Raw genomic sequence first — 22,671 nt, forward strand, 5'->3', positions numbered from 1 at the left:
AAAACTGTGCCAGTTCCTCTTGGGTGTTCTTGTGATGAAAGCAAGCAACTTTCCCTAAGTTTTAGCCAAGCTTTTTCACATAGTATCTTATGAAAAAGCCACAACGTTGGCGCACACCACAATGACCAGACAGGAGAAAAAAATCTTTCAGAGAATTATTTTGATGTTTAAAATAATGGGGGTGGGGGGTGGGGGGAGATACATTAAACATAAGATGCTAATTAAATAACATGCTAATCCTATCTAATAATAGAGTAACATGTAAATTACCATCACTCCGCTACGCCCACGATTGGGCGGCGGGAGGCTGGGGGGCGGGACTTGGGGTGGCCTATCCGGCCATTGAGAGGCACGGATCCGCTGCCACTGATGGGGGCTACCCTGCTGTTGAGAGGCGCAGGGGGCGGGACTCCCGCCCCCTGCGCCTCTCAACAGCAGGGTAGCCCCCCTCAGCGGCCCCGGACCATCAAAAGTGGGGGAGCTGGGTGCCTGTCTGCTCCGGCACTAGGCCTTTCAGAAGCCTCTGCTGAGCCGGAGGCTTCTGAAAGGCCTGGTGCACCAGCGGACAAGCACCCAGCTCCACCGTGAAAAGCGAAAGCGTGTAGGGGACCCTACATGTGCATGATTCAATCATGCACTGGGCCTTTAGTTGAAAATAATATGCTAAATAATATGTTAAATACAATTAGCTAATTAATAACATTCTAATTTTGATATAATCTGATGCCATACAGCAGGTTTACTAAATACTGAGTTACTAATTTTTTTAAAAGTTGAATATGCATTCTGTTTTGTATAATAGTGACTTAAAATGCAAAATCAAATGAAAGAAAGACTAGCACACAATGATGAGCTCAGGGAAATGTACCGGAAATGGACAAGAATGGAAAAGTTTGACAGCTTTAAAGCACTTTCTAACACAAGGCATGCTGGTCACTTGAAGCAAATATGCTATTGTTTTCTCACTAGAACATAATTGAAAACCATTCACAGCAAAAGAAAAGACACCTTGGATACATTCTTACAAGTTCATAGTACCTCTTCATGCATATGTGACTTTGGAAGTTTTTTTTTTTTAAAGTGATAATACCACAAGCTGGGAATGAGTCACAGTAGCATGATCTACCTGGAAGGCAACAAACCCACCTGATTGATGGAGTTGGCAGCACAGGATGCCAGGCCTGTTCCCACAGAAGTGAGCAGAAAACAGGACAAGTCGAAGGGCCCCGGGGCCAATGCGAATCCCGCCGAAGTGGTGCTGACAACTAGAGCTGAAACACACAAGCAGAGCAGGCATCTTGTTACCAACACACTGCAAAGGGCAGACCAGCCATCTTCCAGGGAACCCAACCAAGGCTAACCTTCCATTGAAAAACCAACATTTTTCCCCATTATAAAAATTATGTGTGTTCATCACAGAAAAATGCTCATTTTCCTTTAATTCCATTATACAGGAGAGAAAAAATAAGGCGGATGTTTTAGACTGAATCACTCTCTTATTCACCCAACAAACATTTATTGAATACCTACTTCATAATCAGTACCATGCTGGGCATTAGGCACTGTGTGGGATGAAGGAATGAACAAGGTCTCATTCCTGCGCTCAGAATTTATTTGACAGGGAGACGACAGACATACAGTAATAACTGTATAACACAAGGCAGCAAAGAACAAGGCCCTGCTCGGTGGGTCTTAATTCTACCCGAGCAAAGGGCCTGCCGGTAACAGATGGTGCCCCCAGGGCCCAGAAGATGACTAGAGAATGACTACAGCCACCAACAGAAACAGAGAAGAGGCAAGATGCAGAAGCAAAGCCCTGCAATCCAAGCATCCCGGTGACTGCCCCTTTTAAGCCCTGGTCCTTTTTTGCTGGGGGTTTACAGAAGCTACAGGGCCAGGAAGTGATGGTACTGATACAGAAACTGAAAAAATGGTCACCGTTGGTGAATTAACTGGAGAAGAAGACTTCAAGAAGATGGCATTTAAGCGGGACTTTCAGCGGGATGTAGAAACAGGAGAGTAGTGGGGTGGGCAACATCATAGGTGGCTGGCTAATTCCAAGAACTAGCACAGGGGCAAGAGACCACTGTCAAGACTCTAAAGCACCTGTGACTCTGCCTAGATTGTCAAACCAAACAGCTAGGGAGCATTTTTGAATCGCTCCTTTCTCTCCCTTCTCTACATCCCATCCACTGCAAAGTACTGTCTGTTCTCCTCCACAATGCATTTCAAACACACCTCTGCTGCCATCCTCTCGTCCCAGGTTCACAGCCAGGGGTGGTGCTGCCACAGGGACAGTCAGCAGTGCCTGGAGACAGAGCTGGATGTCACAACTGGAGGGGAGGACACTGCTGTGCTCCAGTGGGTGGACGCCAGGGATGCTTATACACATCCTATAAGACAGCCTCCAACAAAGAATTTTCTGGCCCCAAATGTCATATGCTGACACTAAAAAACATGTCCTCTAGCCCAAGCTATTATCTTGCCTGGACAACTGGAAGGGCCTCGTTCCTAATTGCTCTCCTCTTTCTTCCACCTTGCTCCAGCACGAATGAATGACATTTTAAAATGTACACAGATCATGTCACTCTGCTGCCTAGGAAATCTTTTGACACTACACCTGGAATGAGATGCAAACTCTTTCCCCAGCCACACAAGTGCATCTGGTACCTCTCTCTAGCTCACTGACTAGTCTCCCCTCACAGGGATCTGTGCACTTCCGTCTCCTCTGCCTCTCTCACCATCAGCTCCTTCTCATCCTCCAGATCTCATTGTAAATATTACCCCTTAGAGAGAACTCTGATCTTCATGTCTGCAGTGGCCCTCCCATTGACTCCTCCCTCACAGCATCCTTCACATCCCACAAAGCACTCATCATGCTGTGGACCCACATGGAACGTGGATCCCTGGAAGGCGGGAGCCCTGACCTGTTCTCTGCCATATTTTCAGGGTTACCACTAGGCCAAGTACAGAGCAGAATTTATCAGAGGAAGAGGAGGAAGGGTGGCGGCTGTCAGATTGCAGAATATCAAGTTGAGGAGTTTGCATTTCATTTGATTGGCAGTAGAGACCGTCTAATGAAGAAAGTGACCCATGACTGCAAGTTTAGCCTGGTAGCAATGGGCACCAGGGCTTACAGCAGGCAGTTATGCAGAGAAACAATCTCAGAGTCTATGCCATTCATAGACTGTGCATAAACGTAGTACGAGTGGGAACCAGACAGATGTAAAGGGTATTTTGATGGAACAACTGTTAGCACTTCTTAACTGTGAGAGGTGGAAGGTAAAATAACGGCCTAAAAGAATAAAAGGTAAAGGCTGCACCTGGGTGCATGAAGAAGCATGGCCACAGTGACAGAAATAAGGAAACTGGGGGAAGGTGATCCAGCTGGCTGGGCTCAGGCAAAGGCGCTGCCTTTGAGGAACTGTGGGCCATCCAGGTAGAAGCGTACAGAACATTCCACTGGAGCCCAGGAAAGAGATGGAGAAGGCGGGAGGCCCAACGCTCTGGGGTCCTGCGCCCACAGACCACGGCTGAGCCCGAGAGAACAGCCAGCAAAGACAGCGAAAAGGAGTGTATCAGAAACACCAGAATTTTACCTTTGGGAGTAAAGGAATCCTGACAGACTCAGACAGAATGTTTGGAGAAAGAATCAGGAGAAGGAGGTGTCGTGGGTGTCAAACATGTGAGGGCCACAGCAGGCAAGACTGGAAGGCACTACCGCTGACATCAACAAGCAAATGTGAATGCCAGACAAACTGACATCCCTCCTAATGGCCACAGGTTGGCTGGCAGCCCTTCAGTCCAATTTCATCAGCAACATCAGAAACTTCCAGTCCTACCATTGGACACGCCTGTCCCTACACTTAGGCCAGGCACAGGCTTCTGCATGTTTCTATTTATTTGACTGGGATCAATATAATTTGCAAAGGTGACTTAAATGCATGTGTGGAGATTGTCAACCTAAACCAGAAGTTCCCAGAGAGCGTGTATTTGGCAAAGGGGTCCCTCCTTTACCTCGGTGGTCCCACACATGGTGTGTACCCGAGCCTCCCGGGAAAGCGTTGGCTCCAGAAAAGAGGACAGATGTGCAGGCTTGAGTAGATAGAGTGAAGAACAAGGTCCAGAAAAGAGAAACAGCTTTGGATGAAGGTGGGGGGACAAGCAGAAGACGAGCAGCTGAAGGCAAACAGGGGGCTTACTGGAAGTCACAGAGGCACACGCAGGAGAAGAGCAGCTGGCTCAGGCTGTCCCCCTTCTCCGCTCGGGAGCACAGCCTGCCTGGCCCACACGCCGCACTACAAGTCAGAACGCAACCCTCTCACCTCCGTACAGAACAGCAGCAAAAACCCCGTGGACCCAGGGCAGCAATCCAAGACTAAACACTATTTCAAAGGAAACATTCTGAAGAAACGTTTAGCTCTCTAATTCTCTAACGACTTATGCCCAAAAAGGAAAGCCACAGCGATTCCCGCTTTGGAAACAGTAGTTGAGTGCATATAAAGGATATCTTATGCAGATGAGACAGGACAAGAACAGCCTGTCATGGAACAGCCAGCCCTGCACACATTTAGTGACCACCAAGAAAACAGCATTTGTAAAAGAGCAAACAAAAGTCCTTTTAGGATACTCAAACAGCACCGTTCTCTGATATCACACACCGTAAAGCGCAAAGCCTCAGGGACAGGCTGCAGGCCACTCTGAGGCATCCTCTGCACCACTCCACACCTCCAGGCGGCTGGCGACGCCGCACACGCTGCCCTGCGTGTGTGACAAGCCAGGGCTGGAAGAAACGTCCCTAACACCCAGCCACCCCTCAGCTGTACGAATGATGCCGCCCAGGAAAGGCTGATGGTGTCAATGGGAGACTGAGAGGAAAGGGGCTGCATGGCATTCCCTTTCAAAATGAACTAAGTAAAGTGCTTTATCCACAGAATAAGTCAGTCAAAGTAATTCATGACTATTTTAAGGCCTTGAACCTTACATCAGAAGTAGACTGCTTATAAACACCTTATAGAGCATAGAAAATTCATTCTCGATAATTAGCAAAAGCTAGAGTCACCAAAATAAAGAACAACCTCTAAATATCCAAATAAAGAATACCTTTAAATATCCAAATTACATTTTGTATAGTGTTTTATAAACAAATAAGAAAAATCAATTAACACCTAGTGGACAAGATAGCACCATAATCATGAAGCTGTCAAAATAAAAATGCTGTAAGAAGAAAATTCCACTTTGTTTAAAATAAAAAAGAATATGTAGTTACAGGAAAGCGAAACTCAATTCATTTTTTTCTTTACATCCACCTTAGGGCTTAAATGAGTGATGAACAATATACAAAGCACATCAAATTTTAACTAATGGGGTCAACTGATAAGCTGAGAGATAGAAAGTGATTTACAAAAAAACTGACCAAGGCAAAAGGTAAGACATGATCATAAATTAAAAAAACAGAAATAACTGTCTAATTTAAAAATGTACAAACTGTGGACGGTAATATACATTACAAAATTATAGGGGTGATTATTATAGCCAAGGAAACTGGAATTTTGTAGAACATTTCCAAAAAAGATCAAAAGCTAACAAAGAATGTATTTATACTTACTGCATCAAAGCAATTAAGTTAAAGAAAGAGAAGGACGGAGGATTGATAAATTGTGCAAGTAGAACTGACCAAAGCAATACTCTCATACGGCACTGCCACAACTGTAATTAAGCTTCTCATTGATTTCCTGGGATTCATTACAGGGAATCATTTTACAACACCCGGATCTCATTAAAAGCGAATGTAATACATTCTTTCATTAATAACATTTGAAATTATATTTTATTTGGTAATCTCATACTCTGTCCCTTCACAAGTAAACATAAAATCAATGCTGCCCGCGAAGCATGACCCGTCTGACGGAGGCCCAAGGAGGAGTAACCTTCCCAGCCCCATGGAGCCTGCCTCATCCCGTCCTCGCTCCTGGTGGGTGTCCGGCCAGGGACCCACAAGCACCCCCATGCAAAGATTCCCTAACTGCCTGTGGGTGCTTACTGAAAGGCAGTACTGACTATGAGGCCCAAGTTTTTCACAACTCAGCCTCTCCAGTCAATCTCTTCTGACCCATCCCCTCATTAACAGGATTCAACCGTCTCTGGTCCGCCTGCTTTCTCCAAGGAGTTCTTACATGTGCTCTCCATAATTAAAACAAAACTATTCTGAAAGAGTCACAGTTAGGCAAGTCCATCCAGCCTGGAGGAAAGCCAACGTCCCCGGTGTGAACTATGGGTGGCCCGGAGCAGAGCAGGCCACAGGTGACCTGGAAGGGAAACAGGCCTCAGTCCGAGAGGCAGAAATGAATTCGGTCAACAACCAGAGGGCCTGGAAGAGCACCCGAGCCCAGGAGAACCACAGCCCTGAAGAAGCACAGACTCCGGGCTGGTGAGACCCTCAGCAGAGAATCCAGCCGGCCGTGCCTGGACTTCTGAAACAGCCACTTTGTGTTGTTTTCAACGGCTAAGCTTGCGGTAACTTGTTTTGCAGCAAGAGAACACGAATACCTACTGTAACAAGGGAGGCATTTAGGAAAGGCGCGTCTACCAACAACAGAGGACAGACTGACTGGAGTGGATGGAGGCCACCGCAGGGCGGGGCGGGGCGGGAGTGCTGAGGGCCTGGAAGGAGGGTAGCAGTGCAACAGAGGGAAGATCCGTGCTTGGAAGGCGGCGGCACTTCACAGAATGAATATATGTGACCACAGCAAAGGAGCTAAACATAATTCAGTAACTGCCAGTCTAATCTCGGTCCTAAGCATCCCTTCCACAGCATTTCCCATGACTGCTGTCTCCGAATCCGGTGACGGGACCCGACTTCTCCCTGGGCACCTCTTCTGGAGAGAGGAGCGCTAGCTGCTGGGCAGCTCCCTCTCAAACCAAGTCCAACCACTTCCCGGAAATCCCTACCTATGGATGAAATTTCTGTGGGCTGGAGCAAGGGTCAACTAGCTTTCTCTTAGTAGCACCCTTCCATCATGCAGATGAAACAGCCCCACGTCCATGCTTTCCCAAGCTGTGTCCCGATGACCGCCCATCCCTGACTTCCACACGCCTGTGCACGCGGTGACACCTTTCAGACACATGCTAGTGTTTTCACAAACGCACTTAGCACCGTGCCTGGCAGATAACAAGGCTTCTTAAGTGGCATTCTTGGTAACTATTAAAATGTGGCTCCTAGACTTCTACATGACATATTTCTCTGGCTACTAAGCTTAGACAGAAAAGCAGTGTATAAAGGAAGTCCGAGAAACTAACAAGACATTTCATAAAAGCGCCACACACCTGTCTTATGATCTAAGTTACTTCTTTGTCACCCCAGGGCGTGAGTGGAAAGTAGTTCTTAATAAGATGGACTATAAGTGACAATGATAAAAACAAAACACACATTTGCGAAGCATTTCACAATGCCTGTGTTTTTACATTTATGTAAATCTCAGAAACACTGCAGTTTAAAAAGTGTGGAGACTTCAGGGTATGAGAAGAAAACGTGAAAACTTTCACTTATATTGCACTTTTTAATACTTTCTTTAAAAGCACTTTATTTGGCATATCTTAAAATGAATATAATTCATTGGTGTACCAGTACATGAATTTTATTTAAAAATAACTGTACAATGTATCTTATGTAAGACATATAATAATGTAAATACTACAAGTATATATATGTGCACTTAAAACTTTTTTACTGTTAAAGAACATGACGAACAAACTTTGGAGAACGTGCTCTAAAATAAACAGCAAGGCAAGCGATGGCAGGTCTTAACATCTGATTTTCTACAGGAGACCCGCGGGCAGACCCGCCGCGGCAGGGAATGCAATCGAGGAGCTAAGAGCACACAGTTTGCGTGCAGGCCTGGGCTCTCTGCTTTACAGATATTCCTTAACAGGTCCTCCAAAGACTCATTTTCAGAAGAAAATTCAACTAATGAAGGGAAAATACAGAGAGGCGCACACATTCACACAATCACCAGCCAGGCCGCTGAAGTGCTAACTCTGCGCCTACACAGGACCCACGGGACCGGGCCTGCACCGCAGGCTCCCACGGGAAGGCAGTGTCACCCTCCCCGAGGGGAGCAGGTGTGAGTGGGAGGAGCCTCACTGCACCTGCCACCCTTCCGCAGCAGAGGCCGTGGCCACCACCAACAGGCTCCGCGGACCGGACGGAGGGCAGGCCTCCCAGTTCCAACATCAGAGTGCACAACAGTGCACTCTCCGGAGCAGCAGGGAGCCATCTGGAAGGGTCTGCCTTCTCCAGTATGCAAGAGGCTTTTTTGAAGAAGCAGCTTTATCAAGAATAAGTTGTTTTTTTTTAAATACTCCACACTGTGAGCACTATTGGTCTCTGAGCCTAAGCATAATGGAGGCACTTTATTTCCTTTCTGCGATCACCAATTCAAAATAACTATAAGGATTATATTTTAAAAACTGGTCATCTACATCCTGCTTTTATAAAACTCTGTCTTTTAAGGCCTCACTATTTTTTAGCACTGGCCTCAAAAGAATGAAGTGAAAAACAAAACTCCAATAAATCAATTGGGTAATTATCAACTCTGATAAAAGATTTGGCAGAAAGATTAAAACCACTGGCTAAATGGGTTTGAGATTCTCTATGGATTTTAAATTACCCTTGTGATCTATTATATCTCATTATCCTCAATAGTGGATACTATGTAACATTGTATTCCAAATCCTACAAACCCAATATGTATTTTCTTTAAGACTCTTTTGTGCACAAAGCAGACAGAGAATAGGCAGTTAATAAATTTGTATGTGGTTTGGTTTATGTGTGTGTCCGAGCTAAGGAATAAGTTTTTTTGGTTGATCTCAAAGTTCAAAATTATATGTTAATTAAGAGGCAGGAATTAAGTCTCTTCTGATTTTCACAGGAGCGTGCATTATTACTTCCTAGCTATACTTGTGATTTCCTCCTCTCTCTCCATTTCTATTAACACCTTAAGCTTCAAATGGTTCAATTTCTAATTTGAGTTTTTTAGGCTTCGTGGCTTAGCAGTGCTCTGTGAACCTCCTGACAGTCATCTTACCGGCACCCATATCAAAGAAGGTGGTAATTCTTATGCCTATTGTTAAGTTCAGATGAAAAGTCGATTGATGAGAGACACGGTATTTTTTCCTCAGCCACATTAAAGAATATCAATCAGAGGTAACTGATTACAAACCATAACCACTTCTGGTTAAAAGATAAGACTTTAGAGAGATTTTTAACAACACAGCTGCAAAACTAAGAACTTATGGTGCCTTCCTGTTTTCGTCTTTCTTCTTCTTATATAGTTAATGACCAAAGCTGGTCTGAAAAATCCTGGGACCAAATTAAAACTCATCACTTCAAATGCACTGAGTAACAAACACTGTTACCAAGGGAAACATCGCCGTATGATCAAGGCAGTCAACCAGGAAGCATTTGGTTTGCATTTATAGTCAGCATTCAGAAAAGGGAGATGAGATAGCTCTCAGACCTGTTTAAGTAAACATGTAAATAAAAGCTGTTTAGGAAGGTTACTTATGCAGCACTGAGGGAGATCCTCAGATGATCCTTTCAATGTTTTTCCATTGCTTTTAAGCTTTTCTACTTTGTCATCCTATTTTTTTTATTTTTTTTTCTCTTCTCCATAAAGAAACATTTCTTCTCAATATACTTTGTAATTAGTTAAGAAAATTTTCCATAAAACTGATGCCTACCAAACTTTTTAAAATGTATATATTTTTATTGATTTCAGAGAGGAAGGGAGAGGGAGAGAGAGAAACATCAATGATGACAAGGAATCGTTGATTGGCTGCCTCCTGCATGTCCCCCCACTGGGGATGGAGCCCACAACCAGGGCATGTACCTTGACTGGAATCAAACCTGGAACCCTTCAGTCCCCAGGCCAGCGCTCTCTCCACTGAGCCAAACCAGCTAGGGCCTACCAAACTTTCAAGAGGAAACACTTCTTTTGAAAAATGCATTTGGCAAAAAGAAACTGCCAGTTAGGCAGTTTTCACTAAAATAATGAAGCCTTTTCTGTTTTATATCAAAATTGTGTCACTGTCCAGAGAACAGATATTTTATGATATACACTTAAAATAACAAATTAATATTAAGCATATATTTAAAGTATTATTCTGATTTTGATAGTATTTAGTATTTATCTACATTTGATTATTTTACACAACACATATAACAGGTCAGTAAAATGAACCTCTCACTTGTTCTTATTTGGACATAACTACATACATATATTAATGTATCATTATTTTCTTTTTCACTGAATACTTTCATTTATTCCTGGTAACTAAATAGTCATGCAATAATATTGGCTATGTTATTATTCTAGACATCCAAGATAATTTTTTAGCAAGAAAAATCTTTTAAGGACTTTTAAGATGATGAATAACGGGAAGAATTCCCTGAATGGTTTCGAAGTCCCTTTAAGAGAAACTGACAATCAATAGTCATCATTTGCCAACCCTAATAGACAATTCATTGGTAACATTTATGTTCACTACTAATCTGAAAATGAAAAGTCTCCTGAGGACCAGATCATTTTGAATAAAGCAAAGTCAAGTCTTTGAGGATCCCTCTGAGCTTCCAGGGGTATAACTTTCACAAATTCAAAAAACATGTAGAGAAACCCAATAGGACCATTTCAGTTCCCCACAGGTATGCCGAGTACAAAACAAGGTATCGGATAAAAACTTCAGGACACAAGAACAGGTGAAAGCAGCACCTTAAAAAGCAGAGGAACCACAAAGCACAGCAGCCTGAAGTCACCTGGAACCAACTTCTCAGTCACTATAACACTCAATGATAAACACAGCAGGTCCTTGAATAAGATCATTTCACTCAATGTCCTTTCCTTAAAACGACGATCAAAAAAAAAAAAAATCAGTTAAAGCAGGAACATGGTCTGTGTGGAGTCTGCACATTCTTCCATGTATGCAGGGTCTTCTCTAGAGAATCCAGTTTCCTCCCACATGCCAAAGATGTGCGGGAGTGAACTCATGTGTCTAACCTGCCCCAGTCTGAGTGTGTGTGTGTGAAAGATGGCACGAGTGAATTGAAGTGTCTACACTGCCCCAGTCTGAATTTGTGTGTGTGTGTGTGTGTGTGTGTGTGTGTGTGTTGAGTGGCCTTGCAAGGGAAAGGCATCCTTTCCAGGGTGGGTTCCCGCTTTGTGCCCTGAGCTTTATGCTCCGACCACTGACCCTAAACTGGAATAAGCAAGTTGAAAAATAATTATTTTCTTTGAAAGTTAAAGAATTAATTTTATTTTAATTAATATTTATTAGTACAGCTAGTATATACGCTTACATGTATGTATAGCTCACATTTATTTCAAAGTTTAATATTGGAAGTGTTTTGGGTTTTTATCTAGAAATTTGGTGATTTCTATGACCAGAACTTAATTCTTATTTGTATCAAGTAGCCTATAGTAAAACTGGTTTTGTTTGGTACAGTTTCCAAGAGCTGAGAGAAGAGCGCGTAGAGGAGAGGGTGTTGAATGAGTTTCCCAGATAAGAAGAGTTTCTCAAAGTATGTTCTGGGACCATTCCTAACAGGTCTTTCTAGGCCTACCCCAGGCGTAAAGTAGTTTATGGAGATGGGGCCCAGAAATTTGCATTATGACAAGCATGCCAAGTATCTCAGGTGGCAAATCAAGTTTTATAGTCATTAAGGATAGTGAAGTTCTGGACTGATGGTGGGAATTGGGGTGAAGAAGAAAACCGGAAGCAAGACGCCAAAGCCCTGGTGACTGCTGGAGCGCAACCAAGTCGGAGAGGTGGCACCTGCTCGTTTCCTTGCTCGGCTGAAGTTTCACCAGCACCTACACTTTCCCAGTGCAGATGCGTGGTTGGGCTAGTTGGCTCTCCTCTGCTGTATAATCCAGTACTAACAGTTCCCCAACCCAAACCAGGAGTCTCCAAATGTGTGTCCGATTTTTAAGACGGTAGGGAAAAGTGACTGACAGAGCAGTGCGCATCTACAGCCACTCCTGGAAGTCCATGTGGAGCTGGGAAATCAGTCTTCATTTCAGTACACTGCACCTGAAGTGCATACGCGAGACTGTGGCCGAGCAGACTAAGGGGTGGTGGTCTATTTCCTTGGGAAACTGGATGGTAGAGAGGTGGGCAGGCTCACCTCATGTACCGCCACCAAGGTACATGCCCTTGACTGGAATCGAACCTGGGACCTTTCAGGACACAGGGCGACGCTCTATCCACTGAGCCAAACCAGTTACGGCGATGAATGTATTTTTCATCTAACTCAGAACACTGACTCAAGCATCTTCATGGCCCTCTCCCATCAGAAACCAACTGGAATGGAAGAATGAAAATAAAAATCAGAGAAAAACCAATATCAGCATAAATTAAGTAGAGTTGAAGGGAGGGCACTGCATAATGAGGTAGCCTAGTGGGTGCCCTGAGGACACAGAAATGTTGACGACTGGCAGAGTTGACCAGGCTGGACTTTAGATGCTCTGGCTTTTAAAATGACAGAGGTAAGAATTATGCCATACTTACAACCTCTCTTGCAGCTAGAGGTAGCCATATTGTACAGTATTGGCCAGTGAAACAGAAGTTCCTATCAAGAGCTTTCCTTCCCAAATAAAAAGGCAAATTCTTGTCAAGAGGTTTCTGACTTTCCACACTGTCCCCTTCCTCATTCTTTCTGCCTGGAACACAGCACGATGATGGGGCAATGGCAGCCATCCTATGGTCTTGAGAACAGAAGCCACAGCTAATAATTACAGAACAAAGAGAAGGAACCAGGTATGTTGACAACATCCTTTAGCACTAGCTCTTCACTCCTATTTCAGACTCCTTGATGTAAGAGAAAAATAAACCCTTAATCTGTTTACATCACTGTTCTTCAAATTTCAGTCACATACAGCCGAGCCCATTCTCAACTCACAGCTTTTTCTCTCTTTTTTAAAGGTGTCAATATTTTTTGAGATTATCATCCTCATGAAATTTATCTTTACATTCCTTTACATGTCTCTACTGTAGCATTTTACACTTACAATCAATTCAATTAATATCAAATGGAACTTAAAAAAATACTTAAATCATTAGAAAATAGAACAGCCTAGATAAATGTATTTTTTAAAAAATATTTTATTGATTTTTTTACAGAGAAGAAGGGAAAGGGACAGAGAGTTAGAAACATCGATGAGAGAGAAACATCGATCAGCTGCCTCCTGCACACCTCCTACGGGGGATGTGCCCGCAACCAAGGTACATGCCCTTGACTGGAATCGAACCTGGGACCTTTCAGTCCACAGGGCGACGCTCTATCCACTGAGCCAAACCAGTTACGGCGATAAATGTATTTTTCATCTAACTCAGAACACTGACTCAAGCATCTTCATGGCCCTCTCCCATCAGAAACCAACTGGAATGGAAGAATGAAAATAAAAATCAGAGAAAAACCAATATCAGCATAAATTAAGTAGAGTTGATACTGATACTAAAACCCCCAAGAAATGCTTGTCAACTATGATACAGATGACATTAAATTGTAGATGGTTGCTGAGAGCTGACTTATTACTTTCATTACTTAAATAGCCAAAAAATTAGACTGCCTAAATATCACCTAACAAGGAAATGGGTAAACATGAGAAATAAAGGCTATGTGCCGGCACCCGTCCCTCCTTCCTGCTGGGAGAGGTGCGGGTAAGGAGCAGAGGCTGGGTGGACCATGGGTGTGAGGGCCCGCTGTATGAAAAGTCCCCTCACTGTGGAAGCTACAGCACAGCTCGGGGGAGGGAAAAGCAGTCACCCCAGAAAGAGAGCAGGTCCTCGCCCTGACAACTCTCACTGAGACACCGAGAAGCGGTTCTGCATCCCTTCCCCTGCAGCAAGCCACCCACTGACTACGCTGGCACGGCAGGGTATCTTTCCAGCTCAGCAGGAAGTAGCACGGAGAAAAGGCTGGGCGGAGACACACTATGTGCTGAGAGCAGAGACAGACTACACTAAAAACCAGATGTGGAAAGTAGGACACTGGCACGTGCGGTTTAAAAAACCTTGAAAATACCTTGTAGAGAAAACATTGCCCTGCTGGCAGCTGCAGCTTCCTCTCCTTCAGGCCACAGGAATGTTACATCAGTAACATAAACTGATAGCTTCCATCTTCAAGTTAAACTGTTAGGTGATGAAGAAAAATTGCACCACACATTCATTCAATGAGCAGCTACCAGGTGCCAGGCACTGCATCAAGTATGGACAGAACAGTGCAAACAGACAAATCATCTGTCCTCGTAGAGCTTATACTTGTACTCTTCTGGGGGACTTACTACTGCCTGGAATGGACAAAGGTAAAGAGAGGTAAAACAGGTCAATCTAAGACTTATAAGAAAGATTCTACAATTAAAAAAAAAAAAAAAAGGGGGCCCTAACTGGTTTGGCTCAGTGGATAGAGCGTCAGCCTCTGTACTGAAAAGTCCCGGGTTCGATTCCAGTCATGGCATGTACCTTGGTTTCGGGCACATCCCCAGTGGGAGGTGTGCAGGAGGCAGCTGATTGATGTTTCTCTCTCATCGATGTTTCTAGCTCTCTATCCCTCTCCCTTCCTCTCTGTAAAAAAGCAATAAAATATATTTTTTTAAAAAAGAAACATGAAAGAAAAAGAGTTTGAATCTATAATAATAAAAGTGTAATATGCTGTTCTTCTGGGCGAAGCTGGGGCTGTGAGGGAAGCACGGGTCTTGGGTGCCTGCTGGCGGCCGGAGGGAAGCCTGGGTCCTCAGTGTCTGTTGGTGGCCAGAGGGAAGCCTGGGTCCTGGGTGCCTGCCAGCGACCAGAGGGAAGCCCGGTCCCAGGTGCCAGAGGGAAGCCGGTGCCGGCAGCTGGGGGAAGGAAGGCCTACTCTTGCATGAATTTCGTGCATCAGGCCTCTAGTATATTTATAACAAAGATGCACCACAGAACTAGACTCTGAGCTCCTCATTAAGAGTAAGACCCATGTGGCAGAGACTCACAGTTACCCCATTCTGCCCAACCTACTCACTGCACTCACCCCATCCTACCCAGTTGGAAGGGCACACTTGGTACATAACAGGGACTCAATGAATAGCAGGTGAGTGAGTAGAGTAAGTGGAAAAAGACACCCCATGAAACAGATAAAGTGGGTTAAAAGAAGTGTACAGAAGCAAGCACTGCCATAGCAGAATGTTAAAAATCATGAGAATAAAAAGTATGTGGCATAAAATAAAATCAGTGCTGTACATAACACATCTCAAGGATCCTTCAGAGTGAAGCAAAAAATTATAGTGAGAAAAGCAGATGGAGAGAGTCTAACAGAGAGGTAATCACGCTGGAGAATTAAACAATTGGTGCAAATATAAAAAGGGAGATAACCTGATCATTATTTGATTGGCTACCTAAAAAACTCATAAAAGAGTCAACTGAAAAAAAGCAATTTTTCAAATGCCCCAAATTAATTTATTAATAAATGTATATAATCTATTTGAAAAAAACTATAAAATTTAAGAGGTATAAAAGAACTTTTGAATAAATGAGAATGATGAATATGGTAAAGATCTCAATCCTCCCCGCCCAAGTTAATATATAAATATGTTGAAATTCCAATTAAAAAACTAATATAATTTTAGGGGTTGAAGGTGATTAATATTTGTCCAGAGATAGAGCCTCACAAATTATTAAAAATGTGTGTGACATTCACCACTGGTAAATGACTTATTAAAAACTGGATATATGTCCACCTTACACCATTTTCTATAAATGAAAATTTTAAATGTAAAATATAAAATTATAAAAATACGAGAGGCCCAATGCATGAAATTTGTGCAAGGGGCTCGGCCCTCGCAGCCCCGGCTTCCTCCGGAAGGTCGTCTGGACGGTCCTGCTGTTTGGGCTAATTAGCATATTAGCTCTTTATTATATAGGATAAGATTAAAATATCGATAATAGTTATAAAAATTTTGTGTGGGAGAGCCCAAGCATTATACACAAACCAGAAACCACAAGAAAAAAATATTGATAGATTTTGTTACATAAAATTAATATTTGCACATAAAATAATAATAAGTGAAAAAAGAAACAAACAACATATAAGGGATAAGACATCTACAATAGGCATATAGAATGGGTTCAAATCTTTACTATAGAAAGAACTCTTACAGACAATGAATAAAGACAAATGCTGAAGACAGGAAAGGATAGAAGGTAAACAGAAGGCCATTCACAAAAGAAATACAAGTCACCAATTAACAAGTGGAAAATATAACACCTCACCACCAATTTAAACACAGACTTAAAACCTTAAATGCCACTTTTCACCCATCAGATTGGTAGTTATTTAGGAAAAGATATTATTATCTATCATTTACTGGTGAAGGATGATGCGTTGGTGGTCACTCCGGTAATAGCATACACAGGTAAGACCTCTCTCCAGGGAGATTTGCCAGTGAAAATCAGTTTTCAGAGCATGCACCCCTTTGAGCCAAGAAGGCCACTCAGATGCACTTATCCTAGGAAAATCACCATAGCTTTAACTTCAAAGATAGTTAAGACAAAGAGAGAGAAATATGGATGTGAGAGCTACATCAATTAGTTGCCTTCCATATGGAGATTGAACCTGCAACCTGGATATGTGCCCTGACGGGGAGTCAAACCCTCAACCTTCCAGTGCACTGGAGGACTTTCCAAGAAAGCCACCCAGCCAGGGCCAAAAGGAGGCAGTTTTTTATGGATTTTATTTTATTGTTTTAGAGAGAGAGGAAGGGAGAGAAACATCGATGTGAGAGAGAAATTGTGACTGGTTGGTTGCTTCCCGTACACACTCGGATCAAGGATTTAACCCGCAACCTAGGCCTGTGCCCTGACTAGGAATTGAACCAGTGACCTTTCTGTGCACACAACAATGCCCAACCAACTGAGCCACACTGGCCAGGGCAAAAAAGGAGGTAGTTTTAATTACATTGATGAGAAAGCATGCCTATTTAAGGAAGAAAGCAAATAACTGAACAAAATGTATGTTATGACCCAATTTTAATAACACAACAGAACTATCTATGCATTAATAGAATACAATTAATATGCTATGAAATATACTGGTATAATTAACCTTCCTTGGACCTTTAATATGTGCTAGGTTTGGCACTAAATTATTTACCCGCATTACCTCTATGATCTTCACAACAATCCTAGAATTAGCCTCTGTTTACAGACGAAGAAGCCGAGGCTTAGGTATTTGAAAACAGGTGACATCCTCACAAAGTAGTAAGTGGTAGACCAGAGATTCCAGCCCTGCCAGTCTGACTCCAGAGGCGCTGCCATTAATACTAACTACAACTCAGACTGTGGGCACAAAAGGCTGGAAAACTGTATGCAAAGAATCGGTAACTGCACAGCCTGGAGGGGACTTTTTGTATGTTTGTTCTGTCTTAAGAAAACACTACCTTAAAAATTTTTTTAAAGTCACCAAAAGAAGGTAAGCATATCAACACAGAATACTTCAAAAAATTACATAAAATATTTACATTTTGAGCTTACATTTATTTAAAAAGCAAAACTATATGAATGAGTTGTATAAAAAAAATTCTAGAATACACCAAAATCATGAAAATGGTTATTATTTTGAGAGGATCAAACTCTTCTCACTTTTGCTTATCTGTACTTCCTATTTTTTCCTAAGGTAAACACGTAATATAATAACAACTCTACTTTCACATTTAATAAGCATATAATTATTTCAAAATATAAATTAAATTTCAAGAAATAATTCTACTCAATATTTTTATAAAAATGTGGAAAATCTCTTGTACAAGTATCTGATAGCTGCAATATACTCAAAACTATGAAGCAATCTAAAATAAGATTGTATCCTCTATTCCTGTTTCTTTTTTCTTTTAATAAAAAGCAACACTCTGGGCCCTGGGGGGAAAAATCTATACACTGATAGACTTGACATCAGTTCCATCAACCGCATAACCTATTGGTTCCAGTAAGCAATCTATTTTATTGTTCTGGTCTCAGAAAATGTGTTGTAGCTTTTCTGCACAGATGTTATTTAGGAAAAACTTTCTGCTTTTTATTGACCTATATTAAGTATAAATTCTGTTTGGTCACCGAAGCCTCTTATGATCCTCATCCAACATTTCTTTACCCCAGTGTGGTCCTTGCAACAAACTCTAAAAACACATTGTAAATAGCTCAGTTGGCAAGAGAAACTCAAGGGGGACATATTATTTCTTTATAAACTCAATCTTACTTCCTTTCATAGAAGAAAAGTCTTTAAATGACATTAGCACCAGCACACATCTGGCCCAGATCCTGGCATCAATGCCAAGGCAGCAGGCTACTGCTATCCTACTGTCCTGCAAATGGCCACTATATGGCCCTCCACCTTTTCTAGTTAAGTTTCCTCAGTTTATCATAAACAAAAAGAGGCCAAGAAAGAAAGACTAGTTCTATAAAAGAGATTGCTAAGTCCCAGATATTTCTGCCTCGGCTATCATTAGCAATAAATGAATTGCCCTTAAGAGTACAAAAGAAATCAACTGATAAAGAAAATAATCCCGCTGACTCCAAGACGTGTAAATTCAAGTAATAAACTAAATAGGGAGGGAAAAGGTCAAATAAAAGGGTAGAGGTCATCCGAAGGGTGCTGCCTCTTTAAGTGGAATGAGCAGAAGGAAATGACTTTAATTCAATTAGCTCATCTAGAAACCTGGGGCATGGAATATATGAAATGGTGCTGGAGGAATTTATTGCCTGGGACTTCTGTATCTGTAGCAACAGGGGCGGCGGCTGCTCCCTCTCTCCGGTGCATCCTGCTTTTGCACAGCTCTGTGTGGTCCAGGGCCTGCCCGGCCGCTTTTCCTGCTGCCCAGTGGGGAGGACTGCTCTGGCTCTCACTGGGCGAGTTCTCTGCATCCAGCCAGACCAGTGGGCCTGGGGCCGGCACTCTGCCTGCGCAACGCTTACTTCACTTTCTCAAAGGGTGGTCCAGGACCACCTAGCATCAGGTCTTCCGGCATGCTTGTCAAAAATGCAGATCTCTGGGTCCTGTCCAGGCCTACAGGGTCTGAATCCCTGGGGACAGTGGCCAGAGAGCACCGTCTGAGCCCACGTGCTGTGCAGGCTCCTTTGCATGCATACTCACATATGGGAAACAGTAAGCCAATGGGCACCACACAGCATAGTGTATACTATTAAAGAAGTAATGCAGTCACTGCTCTAGATTTTAGACACCATGTTTTAAATATCAAACTCTACATCTGCCTACTTGGATATACAACAATATGAGGTATATAGAAGGAAAACCAATACAACAGCTAGTCTGAAGGTAGGATGTGGCCACACACAAAAAAAAATCCTAAACTAATTATCACACTTTCCTTTGTTCCTAAAGAACTAAAAATAAGCATTGAGAATTAACTTTAAAAAATGATTTTACATTATTTAAAGTAGCTCTTTTAAGACTCTAAAAAGAGGAAACATGGATAATTATTTCCTCATCTGGCAGTCAATCAACACTGACTTCCTAACTGCCAAATAAAATAACTCTTCCTAGCAGGCATCTTAGACTCTAGCATCTAAAAGTGTGGATCACTTCCTTTATGAAGCGTGTCTCTTCTTGTTTCTATGACAAGTCACTTCCGTTTCCTTCCTCTGGTCATGTTATTTCCTTGCAGTCTCCTAATACACTCTACCTAATTTTCAAAAGGGATGCACCCCAAGGTCCTGTCCCTGGCCTTCTGCTTTGCTCCCTCTACACACTGACCCTTGGCAACCTTGATCACCACCATGGCTTGCAGCCAACTCCATGCTGAAGACCTCTCCTTCTTCTGGCCCAGAGTTCTCCTGAGCTCCTGTCCTTCACAGCCAACTGCCCCTGCCCACTGAACCTCTTCACTGGATATGCCAGCGACAACTCAAATTCCATGTGTCCAAAACTCCGCTCATCGTTATCCCCCAAACAGTTTCTTTCTTCAGAGGTCACATTCTTAAGGCTCAACACCACCACTCAGCCAGTCTTCCGTATCAGAAGGCTGGAAGTTTTTCTAGAGTAGGGGCAGCAAACTCAAATGCCTGTGAGGGCACCCAGGCATTTTTTAACTTAAGAAACAAGTACATAGCTCTTAACACAGTCATTTCTATGTAGTTTGCAAAGGTTAACTTATTTAATACTCAGAACAACCCTCTGAAATAGGTATTATTATCCCTACTTTATAAATGGGTAAACTGAGGCATAGAGAGATTATGGAAACAGTTCAAGGCCTCTCAGTTAGTAAGAGCCGGGACTTGAATGCAGGGACTCTGGCCCAGGGACAGTACACAGTGCTCTCTGCCAGAGAACTGGGTGGAGTATAGAACAGTAAGGAGCACAGGGCTCAAAGAACTGGAGAACGCTTGCTTCACCTAATGGTAGTCAAGGTCTTTGCAACTCCAGGTCCTAACCCTCCTCAGCACTCTACCACATACCGTTCTGTTAATTCTATTTCCTTCATATTTTCCTATACCTTTCTCTCCCCTTTTCTCCTTCCCCACCACAGCCTTAGGTCAGCCCAAGTCATTTCTCAATTGGCTACCAATGATTTATTTACCATCATTCTTGAGTCTCAACAGTCAATGCTCTTTAGCTCGGCCAGAAAACTTTCTCTATAAAGAGCCAGAGGGAAAATACTCAGGCTTTCCAAGCCATAAATTTTCTCTATAATTACTCAATTCTGCCAACATAGCATGATAACAGGATAGAACAAATTGGCATGGCTATGTTCCAATAAAACTTCCTTCACAAAAACAGGCAATCCTTTCTCAATAGTACTGCCACTGCAGTCTTCTTAATCCGTCCCACTCCTTATACTGAAAGACATTCCACATGGTCCCCACACCTTAGAGAATATAATAAAATATTAAAGCATTAAAAAAAAGAACCACCCACAGTGAATGCTTTTATAACCATAGAGCAGTAAAAATATTTCTAAGCATAAAAAAACAAAAAAAAGAACTAACAAATTTGAAAAATCTCAGCAGGGCAAAATAAAACAGTGAAATATCACAAGTAAAATAAAGGAAAAGAAAATGTTAAAAAAATTAATGCATATGATGGATAAAATGCTAAAGAGAGCTCTAAAAACATCATTAAGAAATGACCAAGGGTATGAGGTAAATAAAAGAAGGAAACATAGAAATGATCAATAGAGAAAAAGATGCTAAATCCCACCAAAACTTAGAAAATAAAAACGAACACACAAAAATATTTTCAGTTTTCAAATAGGCAACACTGGTAAAGACAGCTAATTCACAAGCATGGAGTACAGAAGGAGTCAGATTCCCATGTGCCATTGGAGGGAATCCTATCTAATGAGGGAATATGCTAATTGATCACGCCCTCACAAAGATGGCGGTACCCACAGCTAATAAGGAGGGGATATGCTAATTGACCGCCACGCCCTCAAAGATGGTGATGCCCACAACAAATAAGGAGGGGATATGCTAATCAACTGCCATGCCCTCAAAGATGGCGGTGCCCACAGCCACAAGATGGCGGCGCCCAGTCCTCAGCCCCGTTGGGGCGGCAGAAGTATGGCACGGCCAGGCCCGCCCCCACGTGGGTCCAGCCGCGCTGCACGCCTGCCTCCGGAGTCCCCCAGTCCCTCAGCGCCCCCAGCCACCCAGGGCCGGCCCAAGGCGCAGGCAAGCCTCGGATGTCAGCTGCCCAGCTGCCCAGGGCCGGCCCAAGGCACAATCAAGCCTCGGATGGTGCCGAGGCGCAGGCAAGCCTTGGATGGCGGCTGCCCCGCCAACGCCTGAGGTGCAGGCAAGCCTCAGATGGCGGCTGCACAGCCAACGCCTGAGGTGCAGGCAAGCCTCGGATGGCAGCTGCACAGCCGCCCAGGGCTGGCTGAGGCTTGCACTGCCAGCAGTGGCAGCAGCAGAGGTGTGATGGGGGCGTCGCCTTCCCCTGATTGCCAGGTCGCCTCCTGCCCCTGAGGACTCCCGGACTGTGAGAGGGGGCAGGCTGGGCTGAGGGACCCCCCCCCCCCCTCCCCCCCCCAGCCCCCCAGTGCATGAATTTTCATGCACCGGGCCTCTAGTGTAAATTATACTATCTTTTTTAGGCACAAACCAGTTAGTCTATCAAAATTACAATATTTAAAGCTAGCAATTACATTTCCAAACACTTATCCTATACAAGGACTCACATAAGTATACAAAGATTTATATACATAAAAGTTAATAACAAAAATGCTTTTATTTATTTAATATATTTTTAATGATTTCAGAGAGGAAGGGAGAGGGAGAGAGAGAAATAATGATGAGAGAGAATTACTCATCGGCTGCCTTCTGCACAACCCACAAAGGGGATCAAGCCCGGGACCTGGGCATGTGCTCTGACCGGGAATCAAACCAGGACCTCTTGGTTCATAGGTCGACACTCAACCACTGAGACACCCCGTTCAGGCGAGGCTTTATATTTTAATAGAAACAGGGTCATTATACACACACGCATACACAGTTCTACAACTTGTCATTTTCTCTTAACAGTGTAGCTTTCACTAACATTATTTACTTCACTGCATACCATTCCATTATATGGAACTGCCATTATACTTAACTAATCCTCTACAGGTAAACGTTGAGGGTGTTCCCATTTTT

The 22,671-nt window shown here is 43.2% G+C and overlaps 1 protein-coding gene across 1 annotated transcript in view; it reads right to left on the minus strand.

The window, feature by feature from the left end:
• The window catches only part of LOC103300564 (protoheme IX farnesyltransferase, mitochondrial), a 129,649-nt gene that overhangs the window by 96,245 nt on the left and 10,733 nt on the right, over positions 1 to 22,671 (minus strand). Inside the window, exon 4 of the mRNA XM_008157450.3 lies at positions 1,147 to 1,271. Coding sequence (XP_008155672.2) covers positions 1,147 to 1,271 — 125 coding nt within the window. The remainder of the gene's footprint in view (positions 1 to 1,146; positions 1,272 to 22,671) is intronic.

Source organism: Eptesicus fuscus, chromosome 20 (genome assembly GCF_027574615.1).
Source record: "Eptesicus fuscus isolate TK198812 chromosome 20, DD_ASM_mEF_20220401, whole genome shotgun sequence".
NCBI classification, from domain to species: Eukaryota; Metazoa; Chordata; class Mammalia; order Chiroptera; family Vespertilionidae; genus Eptesicus; species Eptesicus fuscus.